Source organism: Helianthus annuus, chromosome 9 (genome assembly GCF_002127325.2).
Source record: "Helianthus annuus cultivar XRQ/B chromosome 9, HanXRQr2.0-SUNRISE, whole genome shotgun sequence".
Lineage (NCBI taxonomy): Eukaryota > Viridiplantae > Streptophyta > Magnoliopsida > Asterales > Asteraceae > Helianthus > Helianthus annuus.
In genome coordinates this window covers 78,724,996-78,743,983 of record NC_035441.2, presented here as the reverse complement: position 1 = coordinate 78,743,983, position 18,988 = coordinate 78,724,996, and the positions used below count along the sequence as shown (strand labels likewise).

At 40.8% G+C, this 18,988-nt stretch overlaps 1 protein-coding gene across 1 annotated transcript; it reads left to right on the top strand.

The window, feature by feature from the left end:
• Positions 1 to 449: 449 nt before the first annotated feature.
• On the top strand, positions 450 to 3,161 carry LOC110886953. Its single transcript, XM_022134843.1, has one exon. It carries the CDS (start codon positions 450 to 452, stop codon positions 3,159 to 3,161), a length of 2,712 nt encoding a protein of 903 aa, XP_021990535.1.
• The last annotated feature ends 15,827 nt before the right edge of the window (positions 3,162 to 18,988 follow it).

Below are 18,988 nucleotides of genomic sequence, written 5' to 3'. Positions count from 1 at the left end.
CGTCATGGAATATTAGGGGTTTGAACCGCCCCATTAAGCAGTCGGAGGTTCGTCATGCAATTAAAAGTTACAATTTAAGTCTTTGTGCTATTCTTGAATCTCATGTGGAGGTGGGTAATCTTTCTAGAGTGTGCAAATCGGTTTTTCGGTCTTGGCAGTGGACTTCTAATGGGGCTCGCTGTACTAAAGGAACGCGTATTATAGTCGGATGGGATCCTCATATTTTCGATGTTATGGTGCTAAATGAATCTGATCAGGTTATGCACGTGCAACTTATGTTTAAAAAGGAGAAAATAGTGATTTTCTGCTCAATTATTTATGCAGCAAATTATTATATCTCTCGGAGGGAATTATGGAATCATCTCTCGTTGCACAAAAATCTCGTTCGTGATAACCCTTGGGTCATGTTAGGTGATTTTAACTCTGCCTTGAATCTTGAAGACAAATCTATGGGGTCTTCATCGGTTTCCTTAAGCATGAGGGAGTTTCAAGCTTGTGTGGATGATATTCAGATGATGGATATTAAGCGGTCCGGGGTGCATTTTACGTGGAGTCAGAAACCCAAGAAGGGGATCGGGTTAATGAAGAAGATAGATAGAGTGATGGGCAATATTCATTTTATATCCCAGTTTCCGAATGCGGTTGCCATTTTCCAATCGGCTAGCCTTTCCGATCACTCTCCATGTGTTCTTAAGATTTCAGATTCTGAGAAAGTAAAGTCTCGGCCGGGTGTTACGTCTCTCAACCCGTCTCCTGAGTTGTTTACCAAAACGATTGAGGGGGATATAGCTCTTTATATGGTTCGGCCGGTCACAGCGGAAGAGGTTAGGAAGGCGATTTTTTCTATGGGGTCGGATAAAGCCCCGGGGCCAGATGGGTTCACAGCAGGTTTTTTTAAAGGGGCCTGGCCGATTATCGGTACTGAAGTGTCCAATGCGGTTATTGATTTTTTTGCCACAGGTAAGCTTCTTCGGGAATTAAACCACACCCTCATTGTTCTTATTCCTAAAATTCCCTCTCCATCAGTTGTTACGGATTATAGACCGATTGCCTGTTGCAATGTGTTATACAAATGTATTAGCAAAATCATTGCTGACAGAATAAAAGTGGCGCTAAACGATATAGTCAGTGGAAACCAATCGGCCTTTGTACCGGGGAGGAAAATATCCGATAATATCTTGTTAACTCAAGAGTTGATGCACAATTATCATAGAAATATCGGGCCCCCTAAATGTGCGTTTAAAGTTGATATTCAGAAGGCCTATGACACTGTTGATTGGCGTTTCTTAAAAAGAATTCTGGTTGGTTTCGGCTTTCATCCTACCATGGTTCACTGGATTATGGTATGTGTCTCTACTACCACGTTTTCAGTGTGCATTAACGGGGATGTGCATGGTTTTTTCAAGGGTAATCGGGGGCTTAGGCAAGGAGATCCTATTTCGCCGTACTTGTTTACTCTAGTTATGGAGGTTCTAACGGCTATCTTACAGCACACGGTTCGGATTGACTCTTCCTTTAAATTTCATAACAAATGTGAACGACAACAGATTATTAATCTCTGTTTTGCGGATGACCTCTTTATTTTCTCTCGGGGTGAGATTGCTTCAGCAAGATGCATCATGAACTCGCTTAATTCGTTTACGAAGATGTCAGGTTTGCTCCCTAGTGTTAACAAAAGCACAGTCTTCTTCTCCAATGTGCCTTCGTTTGTTAAAACGGCTATTTTGAACATTTTGCCTTTTGCGGAGGGTTCTTTGCCAGTTAGATACTTGGGTGTGCCTCTCATATCTTCTCGGTTACTCTATAAAGATTGTGATGTGTTGGTGGAGAAGTTTGAAAAGCGTATTATGCACTGGCAAAATAAATTACTATCTTTTGCGGGCAGGTTGCAACTCATAATTTCAGTCTTGTCCTCTTTGCATGTGTACTGGTCTTCTGTGTTTATTCTGCCATCTCGGGTAATCCTTAAGTTGGAAGCGCTGTTGAGGAATTTTTTATGGTCCCAAGATAGTGCCTTTCAGAAGGGTCGGGCTAAAGTTTCTTGGAATTCGGTGTGTGTTCCTAAATATGAAGGTGGTTTAGGTATCCGTCGCATTGGTGATGTTAATAAAGCTCTTATGTCTTCTCATATCTGGAGTATTCTTTCTAAGCGCAACTCGTTATGGGTAGAGTGGATTCATTCTTACAGGTTGAAGGGCAGAAGTTTTTGGTCTTGTACTGTTCCCTCTAGTTGTTGCTGGTCGTGGAGGAAAATTCTTCAAACCAGGCAGGATGTGAGGAATTTTGTTTGGTCCGAGGTGGGTAACGGCGCAAAGACTTCAGCTTGGTTTGATTCGTGGAGTCATCTAGGGCCGTTGAATCAGATTATTTCTCCTAGAGCTATTGCTAATGCAGGTTTCAATATGGAGTCTAAATTTTCTGATATTTATTCTAATGGTTCTTGGAGATGGCCGGTTGCGTGGAGAGACACTTTTCCTGTTCTTATCCAACTTGATCAGCTGATATTTGATTCGAACAAGGAAGATAAACTTTTGTGGCATTCAGGTGATCAATTTCGTGACTTCTCTTCGGCTGGAGTTTGGGAGTCTATCAGGCACCGTCATTTGGATGTTCAGTGGTGCCCCATTGTTTGGTTCTCGCAGTGCATTCCGCGACATGCGTTTTCAATGTGGTTAATCATGAGGCGAAAGCTGCTTACCCAGGATAAGATTCTGAAGTGGGATTTTTCGCGGCGTAAGAATATGAATATGATGTGTTGCCTGCTATGTTATGCTGATCATGATTCTCATAATCATTTGTTCTTTGAATGCAATTTCTCCTCTCGAGTTTGGCAGGGGGTTAGACGTAAAGTGGGAATGGATTCAGTCAATGCGAAGTGGGTGGATATTGTTGATTGGCTTCTAGTGCGGTCCAAGTCCAAATCTGTAGACAACTATGTTGCTAGATTACTAGTTGCGGCCAGTGCTTACTTCATATGGCAGGAGAGGAATGCGAGAATGTTCAAGAACCAATTGAGACCTCCTGAAACTATAAGTGCTCTCATTATCCAACAGGTTCGGTACAAACTTATGGGTGCGAAGCTTAAAGATTGTGCGAATGTGAGAAGGCTGCTAGGCAAATGGGAGATTGTTACCTCTGAGCTCGCAAATGGTGATGGTTGATTGAGTTGTTTAGTCTATTTTGTTTCTAGAAGTGTGTCTAGTTGGATTGCAGTTTGTTGGTAGTTTTCTTGTATTTTCGTGTTTACTTTCATGGGGCATGTCCTGTGATTGAACTAGTGTAGGATTTCTACACTACTTGTTTTATTTGGTTGTGAATATATAGAATCACCGGGGTAACCCTTTACCCAAAAAAAAAAAAAAGTGGCGTTGGCACAAACATGGGATGAGCTTCAGGCTCTCATGATGAGAGAGTTCTGTCCCCGTCACGAGATTCGAGCTTTGGAGCGAGAGTTTGACGATTTAAAACAAGATGGGGCTGAGCACCGTGCGTACACATGAGGAACTCAGTCTATTGTGTCCCACCATGGTTACCCCACCAGACAAAGCAATCGAAAGATATATCGATGGTCTACCCGATTCTATGCTGGATATTGCGACCGCTGTTAAACCCACTACCCTTCGTCAAGCGATCGAGTTATCTGCTACCCTGACTGAATCCTAAGTCAGAAAGGGTAAACTCACTCGCAAGGGTGACAAAAAGAAATCGTCTGATTCTGCGAAAGACAAGAAGAAGGGTAAAGGTAAAGAAGGTGAGTCGTCGAAGAAATCAAGGAAGCGAAAGGGTGCACAGAACTTTGCTGTTACGACACAGACTGAACAGAACACGCCAGCTCAACCTCCTGCGAAAAAGGCGTATGCCGGTACCGCACCTCATTGTGCTCGCTGCAACGGTTATCATGTTGCACAACAAGCTTGTAAGCATTGCACGACGTGTGTTAGACTTGGGCATTTAGCCAATGTTTGTCGTTCAGGACAAAATCAGGTTGCCCAGGTTCAAGCTCCGGCACAAGGGAACGCTGCTAGATTCCCACCAGGTTCATGTTTTAATTGTGGAGAGTTTGGCCACTTCCGCAATAACTGTCTGAGGCTGGCAAATGCTAATGCGAATCCGAATGCGAACGTCAACGCCAACGTGAATCCTGCTCGAGGGCGAGCATACAATTTGAATGCAAACGAAGCGAGGGCTGACAACGAGGTTGTCAATGGTACGTTTCTTGTCAACAATCGACCCGCATCTATGTTTTTTGATTCTGGTGCCGATAAAAGTTTTGTTTCGTTATCTTTTGTGCCTTTGCTTGCGATACCTAGAACTAAATTGAGAAAACCCTTGTCTGTCAAAGTTGCTACTGGTAAACCTCTTGTTCTCGATTCTGTTATTCGTGATTATCAGTTGAACCTTGATAACCATCTTTTTCCTATTGACCTCACGCCAATGCAACTTGGGAGCTTCGACGTTATCGTTGGAATGGATTGGTTAACCAAACACCACGCTGAGGTGGTTTGTTTCGATAAGATTGTTCGTTTTCCTCTTCCGTCAGGCGATGTTTTGGAAGTTCGTGGCGAGAAGCCATCTGGCGGTTTGAAGCTTATGTCGTGTACAAAGGCCCAGAGTTATTTGAGAAAAGGACATGTTGCTTTTCTAGCACATGTCACCGAGGAGAAAGACAAGAGTAAGAGTATTCAAGATATTCCGATTGTTCGGGATTATCCAGAGGTGTTTCCTGATGAACTGCCTGGTTTGCCTCCGGTTCGTCAAGTTGAGTTTCATATCGACCTTGTACCCAATGCCAACCCGATTGCGAAAGCACCTTATCGTCTTGCACCTTCAGAGATGCAAGAGTTATCGAAACAGCTTCAAGAGTTATCTGATAAAGGATTTATTCGTCCGAGCTTTTCACCTTGGGGAGCTCCAGTCCTCTTCGTGAAAAAGAAAGATGGGTCTTTCCGAATGTGTATCGATTATCGTGAGCTTAACAAGCTTACCATCAAGAATCGATATCCCCTACCTCGAATTGATGATCTCTTTGACCAGCTGCAAGGTGCTTCATGTTTTTCTAAGATCGATTTGCGTTCTGGGTATCATCAACTTCGTGTTTTCGAAGAAGATATTCCCAAAACTGCTTTTCGCACGAGATATGGGCATTACGAGTTCACAGTCATGCCTTTTGGCTTGACAAATGCTCCAGCTATCTTTATGGACTTAATGAATAGGGTCTGTAAACCTTATTTAGACAAGTTCATTATTGTGTTCATCGACGATATTCTCATTTATTCGAAGACTCGAGCCGATCACGAGCAACACCTTCGCTTAACGTTGGAACTCCTTAAGAAGGAACAGCTTTTCGCTAAATTCTCCAAGTGTGAATTCTGGCTTAAAGAAGTTCAGTTTCTGGGTCATATAGTCAACAAGCATGGTATTCATGTGGATCCATCCAAGATTGTTGCTATTAAGGATTGGAGTACGCCAACGACACCTACAGAGATTCGATCTTTTCTTGGTCTTGCTGGTTATTATCGTCGATTCATTTCTAATTTCTCGAAGATTGCGGTTCCACTCACTGCTTTGACTCAGAAGAATAAGCCTTTTGAGTGGGGACCTAAGCAAGAAGAAGCGTTCCAAACGCTGAAGCAGAAGTTATGTATTGCTCCTGTTATATCTCTGCCCGAGGGAAGTGATGATTTTGTTGTCTATTGCGATGCGTCCAACTTAGGCGTTGGTTGCGTCCTTATGCAACGAGGTAAAGTTATTGCATATGCATCTAGACAGCTGAAAATTCACGAGAAGAACTACACGACTCATGATCTTGAGTTAGGAGCTGTGGTGTTCACACTTAAAATCTGGAGACACTACCTCTATGGAACGAAGTGTGTGGTTTTCACAGACCACAAAAGTCTCCAGCATATTCTTAATCAGAAAGAGCTGAACATGAGGCAACGACGTTGGGTCGAGCTCTTAAGTGATTATGATTGCGAGATTCGCTACCATCCTGGTAAGGCGAATGTCGTAGCCGATGCGCTTAGTCGAAAAGAGCGAGTCAAGCTTCACTCTGTCCAAGTTCTATCCGATATCCAATCTCGTGTCCTTCGAGCTCAACGATCCTGTGTGATCAAGGGTTTAATGAAAGATGAGCTACTTCTTCAACTTGAGCTTAAACTCGAAAAGAAAGACGATGGTTTACTCTACTTCAAGAATCGTTTGTGGATTCCGAAACAAGATGATCTTCGCGCCCTAGTGATGGATGAATCTAACAAGTCTCGATATTCTATCCATCCTGGTGCTGATAAGATGTACAAGGATCTTCGTACTAAGTTCTGGTGGCCTGGTATGAAGAAAGATATTGCCTTGTATGTATCGAAGTGCCTAACTTGTCTTAAAGTCAAGGCTGAACATCAACGACCTTCTGGTTTGCTTGTACAACCAGAGATACCGGTTTGGAAGTGGGAGAGCCTTGCAATGGATCTCATCACTAAATTACCGCGTACATCTAAGGGTCATGATGCTATTTGGGTTGTTATCGATCGATTAACGAAGTCAGCTCATTTTCTCCCGATTCGCGAGGACCTATCTGCTGATAAACTTGCAAAGATTTATGTTGATGAGATTGTTTCACGACATGGTGTTCCTTTGGATATCATTTCTGATCGTGATGCTCGATTTTCATCTCATTTCTGGAAGACCATGCAATCTGCTATGGGAACCCAACTAAATCTAAGCACTGCTTATCATCCCCAAACAGATGGTCAATCTGAAAGGACGATTCAAACTTTGGAGGATATGCTTAGAGCATGCGTGATAGACTTTGGTGGAAATTGGGATTCTCATCTGCCAATGATCGAATTCTCTTACAACAATAGTTATCATGCTAGCATCAATATGGCACCATTCGAAGCTCTCTACGGTCGAAAATGTCGTTCACCTGTCTGTTGGAACGAGACTGGTGAAGCTCAGCTTACTGGACCTGAGCTCGTTCTGGAAACAACAGATAAAATCAAGAAAATCCGCGATAATCTTGTAACAGCTCGAAGCCGTCAAAAGAGTTATGCGGATATGTGACGCAAGCCCTTGGAATTTCAAGTCGGAGACCGTGTCCTACTCAAGGTTTCACCTTGGAAAGGAGTCGTGAGATTTGGAAAGAAAGGAAAACTTGCACCTCGATATGTGGGACCATTTAAGATTGTGGAAAGAATTGGGAAGGTTGCCTATCGACTAGAGCTACCTCCAGAGCTTGGAAATATTCATCCGACTTTTCACATGTCCAATCTGCGAAAGTGTTTAGCTGACGCTGATCTTCACATACCTCTCGACGAGATCCAAATCGATGAAACAATGCACTTTGTCGAGAAACCCGTGGAGATAGTGGACCGTACATTCAAGCAGTTGAAGAACAAACGGATTCATTTGGTAAAAGTTCGTTGGGAGTTCAAGCGTGGCCCAGAATTTACTTGGGAACGTAAGGATCAAATGATGACCAAATATCCGCAATTGTTTTCACAAGCTTCCTCTAGTTAAAATTTCGGGACGAAATTTCCTGAAGTAGGGGAGACTATGACAACTGTGCTCTGTAATCTCTGTACGATGTAAAACAATGTTGATTATTAATAAAACAATGATCTTTGGTGTTATTATATGTGTTTTGGTGTTATTTTGTGTGTATTTTTGTTTGGTAATTTTACAATTCGATTCGATTCCAATTTCAAGCTCTAAGTCGCTTTCTGGAAGGTTATACGCGCACTGAGGCGTAAATATAACCAGTTTAATGCAACAAACACTCCGGAATAGTGAAATAAGCTTAACATACCTTAAATAACCTCCACATAACTTAGAAATAAGTTTTGGATGGTTCGGTGTGCTAAAATCAACCTTGTTCGATCACAGGGACTAATTGTGTCAAACTGCGAAACTATACCGATTTGAATAGTAACGAACACTCCGGAACTTGATCATAAGTTAAACATACCCTAAATAACCTTTACATAGCTTAGAAATAGGCTTTGAGGGGTTCGGTATGCTAAAATAATCTTTATTGATCAATAGGGACTAAAAGCGTCAAAAAGTGCACAAGTTTGCATTTTCGCGCATATCTTACGTTCTGAATATATCCGGACATCCAAAAATTTATGTAAGCATTAAAATATTCTATTTTAGTCTTTGGCATGATAAAATTCCATTCGTCGCTTAATTTGGATCGTTTTTGCGTTCGTTACGACTTCCGTCGTAATTAAGCGAATAACGCAACCGTACGACCAAACGAACCAACATCCGAGATATTTTTGAGCATGTTTTGAGTTCCCTATACTTTAACTTCATTTTAGAGCCTTGAAATGGGGTTAACGGGGCTTAAACGTGTCAAAAATGGGCCGAAATGCATGTTTTGCAAGTTCAGGGACTAAAACTGCCATTTCTGAAAGTTGTGCAGATCAGACAAGGCCAGGCGGCCTGCCTGAGTTTTGTCTGTATGCTGACGCGGGCCGCGTGAGTTGCTCAGTAAAAGAAAACCAGTTTTTGAAACAGCAGCTGGTTTGCAGGGTTTTTGGACATGGTTTTGATCACTCTATGGGCCAATTTTGATGGTTTTTGAGAGCCCATGGTATTCTAATACCATGTGCCCACTTGTACGGATGAGATCAAAGCTCAATCTTCGAGAAACGATCCTAACGGCTCTTGAAAATCTATAAATACCCACTTGCTTTCACTTGGTTTCCTCACATTTGATCTGATTCTTGCTCTCTAAGTGGAAGTAATTGCTTCCTACCTGAGAGTGAATCGGGTCAAAGCTTGCGGGGACCGTTTGTAAGTATTCCTTCGTTCTTTTCGTTCGTTTCTATCGTTAAAGTCAAACTGTGTTTGACTTTCTGCTTTGACCAGTTTATGGTCAACGCAAAGTTCGTTTGAACTTCATAACGTGAGCGTAATCACGATGGTTATAGTCCCTAGTGACTATACCTACTGATTACCACGTTATCTAGGCTCAGTGGCGAGTCGTAGTTTCGGCCAAAATGCGTTTTCTCGCGTATTTTGTAACCAAACTACTCTCGGATGTCAAAACCGTTTGTTTTGATATCGAAACCTGTTTTCTAACTTAACTAAACATGTTTCGACATGTTTAGCTCGTCACTTGTTAGTTTAGTGCTTGTGTAGAGTCGTAAGTCAGGTGGACTAAACACCCGCTTAGACTTTCGAACACGACCCATTTGGTCGATCATTAGGATCCGAACAAACATGTTTAGTAACCATAGTAGCATAGGGAATAACCTTTCGAGGTTATACCTTATGGTCACTTAGGTTTGATTAGTCGCATGATAGGTAATTTATATGCCTTTAGTAAATTACCAAAATACCCTTTTCATACACAATTGGTAATTTAGCATATGTAACCTAACTTTTGACACGTAACTAATTATGTAACATAATTAAACATGTATGGGCATATAATACTTGTCATAGGACTAGTTAGACGTCTCGAACGCGCTGTTGCGTGCACGACGCGTTAAAGTAGCGTAAGCTACCTTAATGGGTCATGATGGGTCGAAAGCACTTAGGTTAGGTTCCAAATTAGAATGTAGGCTTTGTTAAACCATATCACATGAGTTCCAACACTCATTTGGTTTACAAGACCTCATTCTGTCCGATTTCCCGATTTAGGCGTCTATTGTTTAACTAGTGGTTCGATTACTAGGAGCTACTTGATTTCTTTGGTTTGCTCGAGTTTGTTGAAGTTCTATTTGATCGAGGATACTTGGCACTACAAGTGAGTACATAGTTCCCCTATTTTACTGTTTTTAAATGTTTTGGGGTGATTCATATGTACGAAATGTTTTCAAAGTTTAAACGATGATTTCAAAAACGATTAAAACGATGTTTGCTAAACTAAGAACGATTTCGATAAAGTGAACGAACTTGTTGGTTGTAGTTACATAACGAATGATATTCATTAGCATTGATCAAGCCGACCAGTATTAGGTTATGGTACCATAGGATCTGACAAATCCCGTTACTTTACTACACCCATGGTTATGTGTGGGGGTTGTGGGTAGCGACTGAATCTGATGTTTGTTAACTTACCCTTTGGTGGTTTGTTAATACGAGAACGAGTTGAACGATGGACGAGTCACAAAGGTTTGAATGTTGTTAACGAGACGACCATATATAAGTTTTCACAATTAAAACGAGGACGATTTAAACGATCTAAACGAGTAAACGATTTGGGAACGATATGAGAACGATTTGGGAACGATATGAGAACGATTTAGGAACAAATTGGAAACAATTTGGAAACAATGTTAAACGATTTCGATAAACGATTGTCTTTTTGTTAAGTGTATAGATAACGAGGCGGGGGTAATATGGTGAAAACATGGTAGATACGCCGCTGGTACTTCTTATATATAAGTGCTTCCTCATATTACATATCGTGGCGTTATTTAGTTCACTTGGGTAAACGATTTTGAAACGATGTCACACAACGATGTTTTTTTTTTCTAAGAGATATAAACTATACGAGTTTTTAACAAGTTTTTACAAGATGTTTTACAAGTTGGTTTTCTAAAGCAAATGTTTTTGTGTTAAGAATCATGGCTACGAGGTTTTATAAACTATAACCCGCTTGGTTTGAGTTGGTTAATTAAGTTGCAATATTATACTCTTTTCAAAACAAAGTTTTTAATAAAGTATTGCAACATATAAACGAGCCATGATTCCGTTACTCTTATAAAACCTATGTACTTGCAAGCATTTCTTTGCTGACTAAGTTTTTACATATGTTTCAGGTGTTGATGCTTGATCGATTTCTAGGATGCATGCGTCACATAGGATCCGGACAAGGCCTTAGTGACATAATAACTATGATAGACAATATAAAACTTGTTTGTTCTACGTTAAGACAATGCAATGTTTAATATTATCAATAAAACGAAACACTTTTTGTATCCATGGTGATGAAATGATAGCTTCTGTTACAACACTCCCCGACGTTTCCGCCACGGTTCGTTGTCCTACGTGGTCGGGGTGTGACACTCGCTATGGGCATTATGAGTTCACAGTCATGCCATTCGGTTTGACTAATGCTCCTGCTGTTTTCATGGACTTGATGAATAGGGTCTGCAAGCCTTATTTGGATAAGTTCATCATCGTTTTCATTGATGACATCTCGATATATTCTAAGACGCAAGCTGATCATGAGCAACATCTTCGTCTTACTTTGGAACTCCTAAAGAAAGAGCAACTTTTCGCCAAATTCTCCAATTGTGAATTCTGGCTTAAAGAAGTTCAATTCTTATGACATATTGTCAACGAACAAGGTATTCATGTAGATCCCTCCAAGATCAGTGCGATTAAGGATTGGGATACACCTACTACTCCTACTGAAGTTCGTTCTTTTCTTGGTCTAGCGGGATATTATCGCCGCTTCATAGAAAACTTCTCAAAGATTGCAGTTCCTCTAACTGCTCTAACTCAGAAGAACAAGCCATTTGATTGGGGAGTCAAACAAGAGGAAGCGTTTCTGACTTTGAAACAGAAACTTTGTGACGCGCCTGTCCTAACTTTGCTCGAGGGCAATGATGATTTCGTCGTTTATTGCGATGCGTCTAAATTAGGTCTTGGCTGCGTCCTGATGCAAAGAAACAAAGTCATAGCATACGCATCAAGGCAGTTGAAGATACATGAGAAGAACTACACCACTCATGATCTGGAGTTGGGTGCAGTTGTCTTCGCTCTTAAAATCTGGAGACACTATTTGTACGGTACAAAATGTGTGGTTTTCACAGACCACAAAAGTCTTCAACATTTCTTCAATCAGAAAGAGCTCAATATGAGGCAGCGACGTTGGGTTGAACTTCTAAACGACTATGACTGCGAGATTCGCTACCATCCTGGTAAGGCGAATGTCGTAGCCGATGCTTTGAGTCGCAAGGAACGTACTAAGCTTCATTATGTACGTGTCCATGCTGTTATTCAAGCTCAATCCGATATCCAAGCCCGTATTTCTCAGGCTCAACAAGCTTGTGTTTCACAAGGTTTGATGGATAAGGAATTTCCTTATCACATAACACCTGCTCTTGAACTAAAAGACAATGCATCATATTACTTCATGGACCGCTTGTGGGTCCCAAGCCAAGATAATCTTTGTACCTTGCTTATGGATGAAGCCCATAAGTCTCGTTATTCTATTCGTCCTAGCTCAGATAAGATGTATAAGGATCTTCGTATTCAGTATTGGTGGCCTGGTATGAAGAAAGACATTGCCTTATACGTATCCAAATGCCTTACTTGTCTTAAGGTTAAAGCTGAACATCAGCGTCCTTCTGGTTTATTGGAACAGCCAGAGATCCCAGTTTGGAAATGGGAAAACATTACTATGGATCTCATTACTAAACTCCCGCGTACAAAGAAAGGTCACGATGCCATCTGGGTAGTCGTTGATCGTCTTACCAAGTCAGCGCATTTCTTGCCAATCCGTGAGGATTTTTCGGCTGACAAACTTGCTCAAATCTACGTGGATGAAATTGTAGCTCGACATGGTGTTCCTTTGAACATCATTTCTGACAGAGATGCTCGTTTCACTTCTCATTTTTGGAGAACCATGCAATTTGCTATGGGGTCCCAACTTAATCTGAGCACAGCTTATCATCCGCAAACAGATGGTCAATCTGAAAGAACAATCCAGACACTGGAGGATATGCTTAGAGCTTGTGTGATCGATTTTGGTGGTAGTTGGGATTCACATCTTCCGTTGATTGAATTCTCCTACAACAACAGTTATCACTCCAGCATCAACATGGCTCCTTTCGAGGCTCTCTATGGTCGAAAATGTCGTTCACCAGTCTGCTGGAATGAGATCGGCGAGGCTCAGCTGACTGGACCTGCCCTCATTTTAAAGACAACAGATAAGGTTAAGAAAGTTTGCGATAACCTTCAGACAGCTAGAAGCCGTCAAAAGAGTTACGCGGACCTAAAACGCAAGCCCTTGGATTTTCAAGTTGGTGATCGTGTATTGCTTAAGGTCTCACCTTGGAAAAGTGTGATCAGATTCGGAAAGAAAGGAAAACTTGCACCTAGATACGTTGGACCATTCAAGATCGTCAAAAGAATCGGTAAGGTAGCCTACAGACTTGAGTTACCTCCTGAACTTGGAAATGTTCATCCATCCTTTCACGTGTCCAATCTCAAGAGGTGTTTAGCTGATGAAAACCTCCACATACCGCTTGACGAAATTCGTGTTGATAAAACACAGAAATTTGTTGAGAAACCGGTAGAAATCATGGAACGTGAAGTCAAGTGGCTTAAACGCAAGCGCATTCCTTTGGTCAAGGTTCGCTGGGAATCTAAACGTGGACCCGAGTTTACTTGGGAACGCGAAGATTAAATGAAGGCGAAATATCCACATCTTTTTCCACGAGTTTCCTCTAAATAAATTTCGGGACGAAATTTCCACAAGTAGGGGAGACTGTAACATTTGTGCCTGTAATCATTGTGAATAGTTCAATTATCAATAAAACAATTTTATTTGATCCCAATGTTTGTTTGGTTGTGTTTTACATTTTTCATGTTTTGACTTTTATTCAATTCCAAACTCTACATCACTTTCTGGAGAATTATACGCAAACTGGTGCGTAAACGTACTCAGTTTAATGCGACAAATACTCCGGAACATCAACATATACTCAACATACCTTAAATAACCTTTACATAACTTAGAAATAAGTTTTGAAGTCTTTGGTATGGCAAAAACAAGTTAATTCGCTTACAGGGACTAAACTTGACAAACTGCGAAAGTATGCCAATTTGAACTATAACAAACATTCCGGAACATGTCCATAAGTTAAACATACCATAAATATCCTTTACATAGCTTAGAAATAGGCTTTGAGGGGTTTGGTATGCTAAAACAAACTTTTGGATCATTCAGGGGCTAAAAGTGTCAAAAAGTGCACAAGTTTGCACTTTCGCGCATAACTTACGTTCTGAATACATCCGGACATCCTAAAATTTATGTAAGCATCCTTATATTATGCCTTAGTGTTTGGCATGAGAAAAATCCATTCGTCGCGTCATTTGGATCGTTTTTCGCGCTTATGCGCATTCCGTCGTAATTAACCGAACATCACGATCGTACGGCCAAACGAACCAACATCCGACATATTTTTGAGCATGTTTCATATCCACAATGTTTAGGCATCATTTTAGGGCCTTAAAGTTGGCTTTACGGGGGCTGATTAGAGCGTGTTTGCGTCTTTTTGTTTCTAGATGGTAGTCTAGTAGTTTTCTAATTTGGTTTGTTTGAGTTGTTTGGTTTACGCTCTTGGGGCATGTCTCTTGAGTGAACTAGGGAGGATATCCCCTCTCTACTTGTTTTTATGTTTGTGAATATATAAAATCACCGGGGTAACCCTTTACCCAAAAAAAGTTGGCTTTATGGGCCTTAGAAGTGTCGGAAATGGCTTAAACATGCAACAGGGACCAAAACTGCCATTTCTGAAAGTATGTGCAGATCAGACATGCCCAGGCGGCCCGCCTGAGTTTTGTCTGATCCTGATGCGGGCCGCGTGGCCCCTTCAGTTGCAGAAACTTTGTTTTCTTGCAAAATTTGGCCTTTCAAACACTCCAAAGGGCAATGCCCTTTCACAATCTGTAGAGTTAGGGTCATTTTGAGCTACCAAAACAACTTGACAAGTGTACGCATAAGATCGTGGCACGATATTCAAGAAACGATCCTAACGGCTTTACTTTTCATATAAATACCCCCCCCTTTTGGTTAAAACCCACAAAAATCTGATCTAAAGCTCTAAGTTGGAACCTTTGTTTCATACCTGAGCCATTTTGATCTAGATTAGCATTCGGGGACCCTTCGTAAGTGTTCTTTCGTTCTTTTATTCGCTTTTCGAGTCCGAAAGTCAGCGTTTTGTTTGACTTTCTGCGTTCACCAGCCTATGGTCAACACGAAGTTCATTGGAACTTCATAACATGAGCGTGATCACGATGGTTATAGTCCGTAGTGACTATACCTACTGATTACCACGTTATCTAGGCTCAGTGACGAGTCGTAGTTTCGGCCAAAATGCGCATTCTTGCGTATTTTGTAACCAAACTACTCGTGAGCATCAAAGCCGTTTGTTTTGATGCCAAACCTGTTTTCTAAACTTAGTTCTAACATGCTTAGCTCGTCACGTTTAGTTTAGTGCATATATAGGGTCGTAAGGTAAGCGATCTAAACAATCGCTTATACTTTCGAACCCGACCCATTTGGTCGATCATTAGGATCCGACCAAACACATTAGGTGACCATAGCTATAACCTTCCGAGGTTACACCTTGTGGTCATGATGTTAGGCGTTCCAAACGCGTTCTACGCGAACGACGCATTAAGGTAGCATAAGCTACCTAAACGGGACGTAATGGGTCGCAAGCACTTAGGTTAGGTTTCATTTTAGTATGTAGGCTTTGTTAAACCATATTTCACGAGTCTCCATACTCGTTTGGTTTACGAACCCGCATACTATCCGATCCTTCCGATTTTGGTCCGGTATATTAATACAGCTACCTATTAGGTGCCGTTTGATATCCCGTGATCTCTAGCATTGTGTGATTATTACACAGGAATTCAAAGCAATCTCAGGTAAGTACATAGAACCCCATCTTTTACATGTTTTCGAGGAGTTCATGTGAGTACATTGAACCCCTCTTTTACTGTTTTCCAAACTGTTTTGGGGTGAAACACATGCGCCTACTTGTTACTTTCATGCTTTCCATGTTTTCACATCGTATACCTGCTATGTTCGTTAGTACATTATAGTACATGATTTCATTACATTTCATGCTATGTATGCCCATTGTGTGCGTACTTAGTACATTGCTTTACATTACATTTCATGCTATGTATGCCCATTGTGTGCGTACTTAGTACATTGCTTTACATTACATCTCATGCTATGTATGCCCATTGTGTGCGTACTTAGTACATTGCTTTACATTACATTTCATGCTATGTATGCCCATTGTGTGCGTACTTAGTACATTGTTTCACATTGCATTTCATGCTATTTATGCCCATTGTGTGCATACTTAGTACAATTGTTTACATCACATGCCTTCATTTTGGTATAACATTTGGTTTGTTTAACATGGAACAATACATTCATTAACATTGATCACGCCATTCGTTAGTAGGTAGTGGTACCATAGGAATTGACAACTCCCGTTCCTGAAATCCTGGGTTTGTTTGGATTGGAAGGAATGACAGAATTCGATATACATAACTTAGATAAACCATTAATTTGTTTAAGGGTTTATCGCCACAGTCTCAAGGCTTGGATGTATGCATTTTCACAATACCGCATAAATGTTTATATCAGTAGAGCATGCATTGTTCCACAAAACATAACGTTGATTTAAACCATGTTTTACTTTTTTTTTTGGGTAAAAACCATGTTTTACTTCAACACCTTGTTTTGTGCATTTTACATATGGTTTAGTTGATACATCTCACTTACCATACAAGATATATTTTGGGTACACATTACATGATCTACATTAAACATAAACTTTTTGACATTGATATACATACTTGGTGGTTTACATTGAACATAGACATTTCGATATGGTTTACACAATAACACTTGACAATTGATTTATACATGAACAATTTACATGGTGGTTGGTTTGGGTAAATGGTTGGAGTAACGTGGCGTATGTAATATGATACAAACATGGTGGATACGCCGCTGGTACTTCCTATATATAAATGCTTGTATAATATTACATATCATAGCTTTATCTAAGTCATTTCAGTTTAGACACATTACATTTTACACAAATAACATACTCTTCACAAGACATTATTTTTACAAACAACTTATCTTATTCAACTCATTTTACTTGGTTACTCGTTTAACCTTACACTTATCTATACATATCATCTGATATTATCGTTTTTTTCACATGGTTTACAAAGCAAGACAAATTACAAGGTTCATGACTGACTGTTATTAAACATTTCTTTAAACTCAAATCATGAATCCCATTTTCACAAAACCTATGTATCTCACAGGCATTTTTATGCTGACTTACCTACTTGCACATGTGTTTTCAGGAGCTATTCCATAGGATGATGATCATGACACTAGGGCAGACCTGTGCCTTAGAGACTAAAAGTGAAGATAGACTTAGTTAATTATGTTATAAACTCTTTGTTTTCCTGTTTAAGACAATGTATTACTCTTGTTTAATAAATAAAATGAAACTTTGATTTCCATGGTTATGAAACAATTTAAATCTGTCCCAACACTCCCCGGCGTTTCCGCCGCGGTTGCATGTTATACGCGGCCGGGGTGTGACAGTACCCAACTCGAGACCTCAAGGGCGGCCCAATGATGGGTTTGGCCCACTTCAATTGCACGCATAACACTAGGAGGTAGGGGTATACTCCTCATTGTTGCAAAACACTTTACACACACAAACCCTACACGCTCTCCTTCTCTCTCTCGTGAATTCGACGGCAACACCTCCCTCTCTCGAAGCTTTTGTGTTCATATCCATCCTTGTCCTCACCTCTAACCGGTTAGTGTTATGATTATTGATTGTTGTTGCATGATGTTGTGGTATGTATGCTTTACATGAGGATTTAGAGAGGTAAACTGTTAATGTTGATGTTCATAATGATCGATTCACATGTACGTTTGAAAGTGTTCATAGGAATCGGATTTGTATGATGATGATCTAGAACTGTTTGTGTGTAAATCAATTTCCATGAAAGTGTATTCGGATATTGCTATGCACATGATTTAGGATGCATGTTAGTCCAGAATCTACTAGCTTAATAATCCGACGGTATGTTTTGTATGATGACTTGGTTGATTGTTCTTGCTTAGATCATGATTCGGGTTGCTAAATGATTATGATTGCTGTTTTGATTCGTTTGAAAACATGATAGAAACTGTTGATTGATCTGATTTGAAACTGCCAAAAATTGTTAGCAAAGGATACGGAAATTATGGTCTGCAATTAAGGAAATCTGTTACATTCATAGTCTTGACACAGATTGCGAGTCGAGAAATCACAGCCTCGACTCGAGACCGCACATCATCAGCACAAACAGCACAACTTGAGACCATGGTTGCGGGTCCGGTTGCGACTCGAGACCGCCTAGTCTCGAGTGATGAAAGTATGACCCGAGACCTCCTTTGTTGCGACTCGAGAACTCCAGGACTACAACTCGAGACCGCACTGTCTCGACTCGAGATCTTTAGTCTCGACTCGAGACCACGAACACATGCACACTGTTACGAGCCCAACCATTTGGGCCGCATACTTGGACTTTGTTTACGTGACTGTACTGTTGAATTAGCACTGTTGATGAACTGCCATGATTATACATGAATGCTTTGATCGTTACTTGTGTACAATACGTATAGAATATACGTGCACTACTTGAATACGAACCTGACTTGTATGGTAACCATGGTAGGACGTGGTTGACCACCAAATAGCTTGATTTACCTTTCTGTGTATCTGCCGAGCAAACTAAGGTGAGTTTACACTCTTACCAAGGCATGGGATTCCCAGGGTCGGGAATGGGTTGGAAGATTTCTTGTACTTAAGTTATTATCGGGATTACGTACTACGGGCCACGGGAGAGGAAGGGATATTGATAGATACTGCTAGACTAGTGATACAAATACTTCTCTTCGCACACACGCCGGGAATGGCTGCGATAATAGAACTAATCTTCGCACACATGCCTAGAATGGCTGCGAACTATACACTAAACTTCGTACACATGCCGGGTGGGCTGCGATACAAATATACCTAGTCTAGAATAGTTGGGAAACTCCCACTAATCTTTGCACACATGCCTAGAGGGCTGCGATACAAATGCATACGATATATGGTTTACTAAACGAACATACGCTTTACTATTCTATCACAAACACTGAATAACCAACTGTGAACTCGCTCAACTAGTTGTTGACTCTCTGTTACATGCCTTGCAG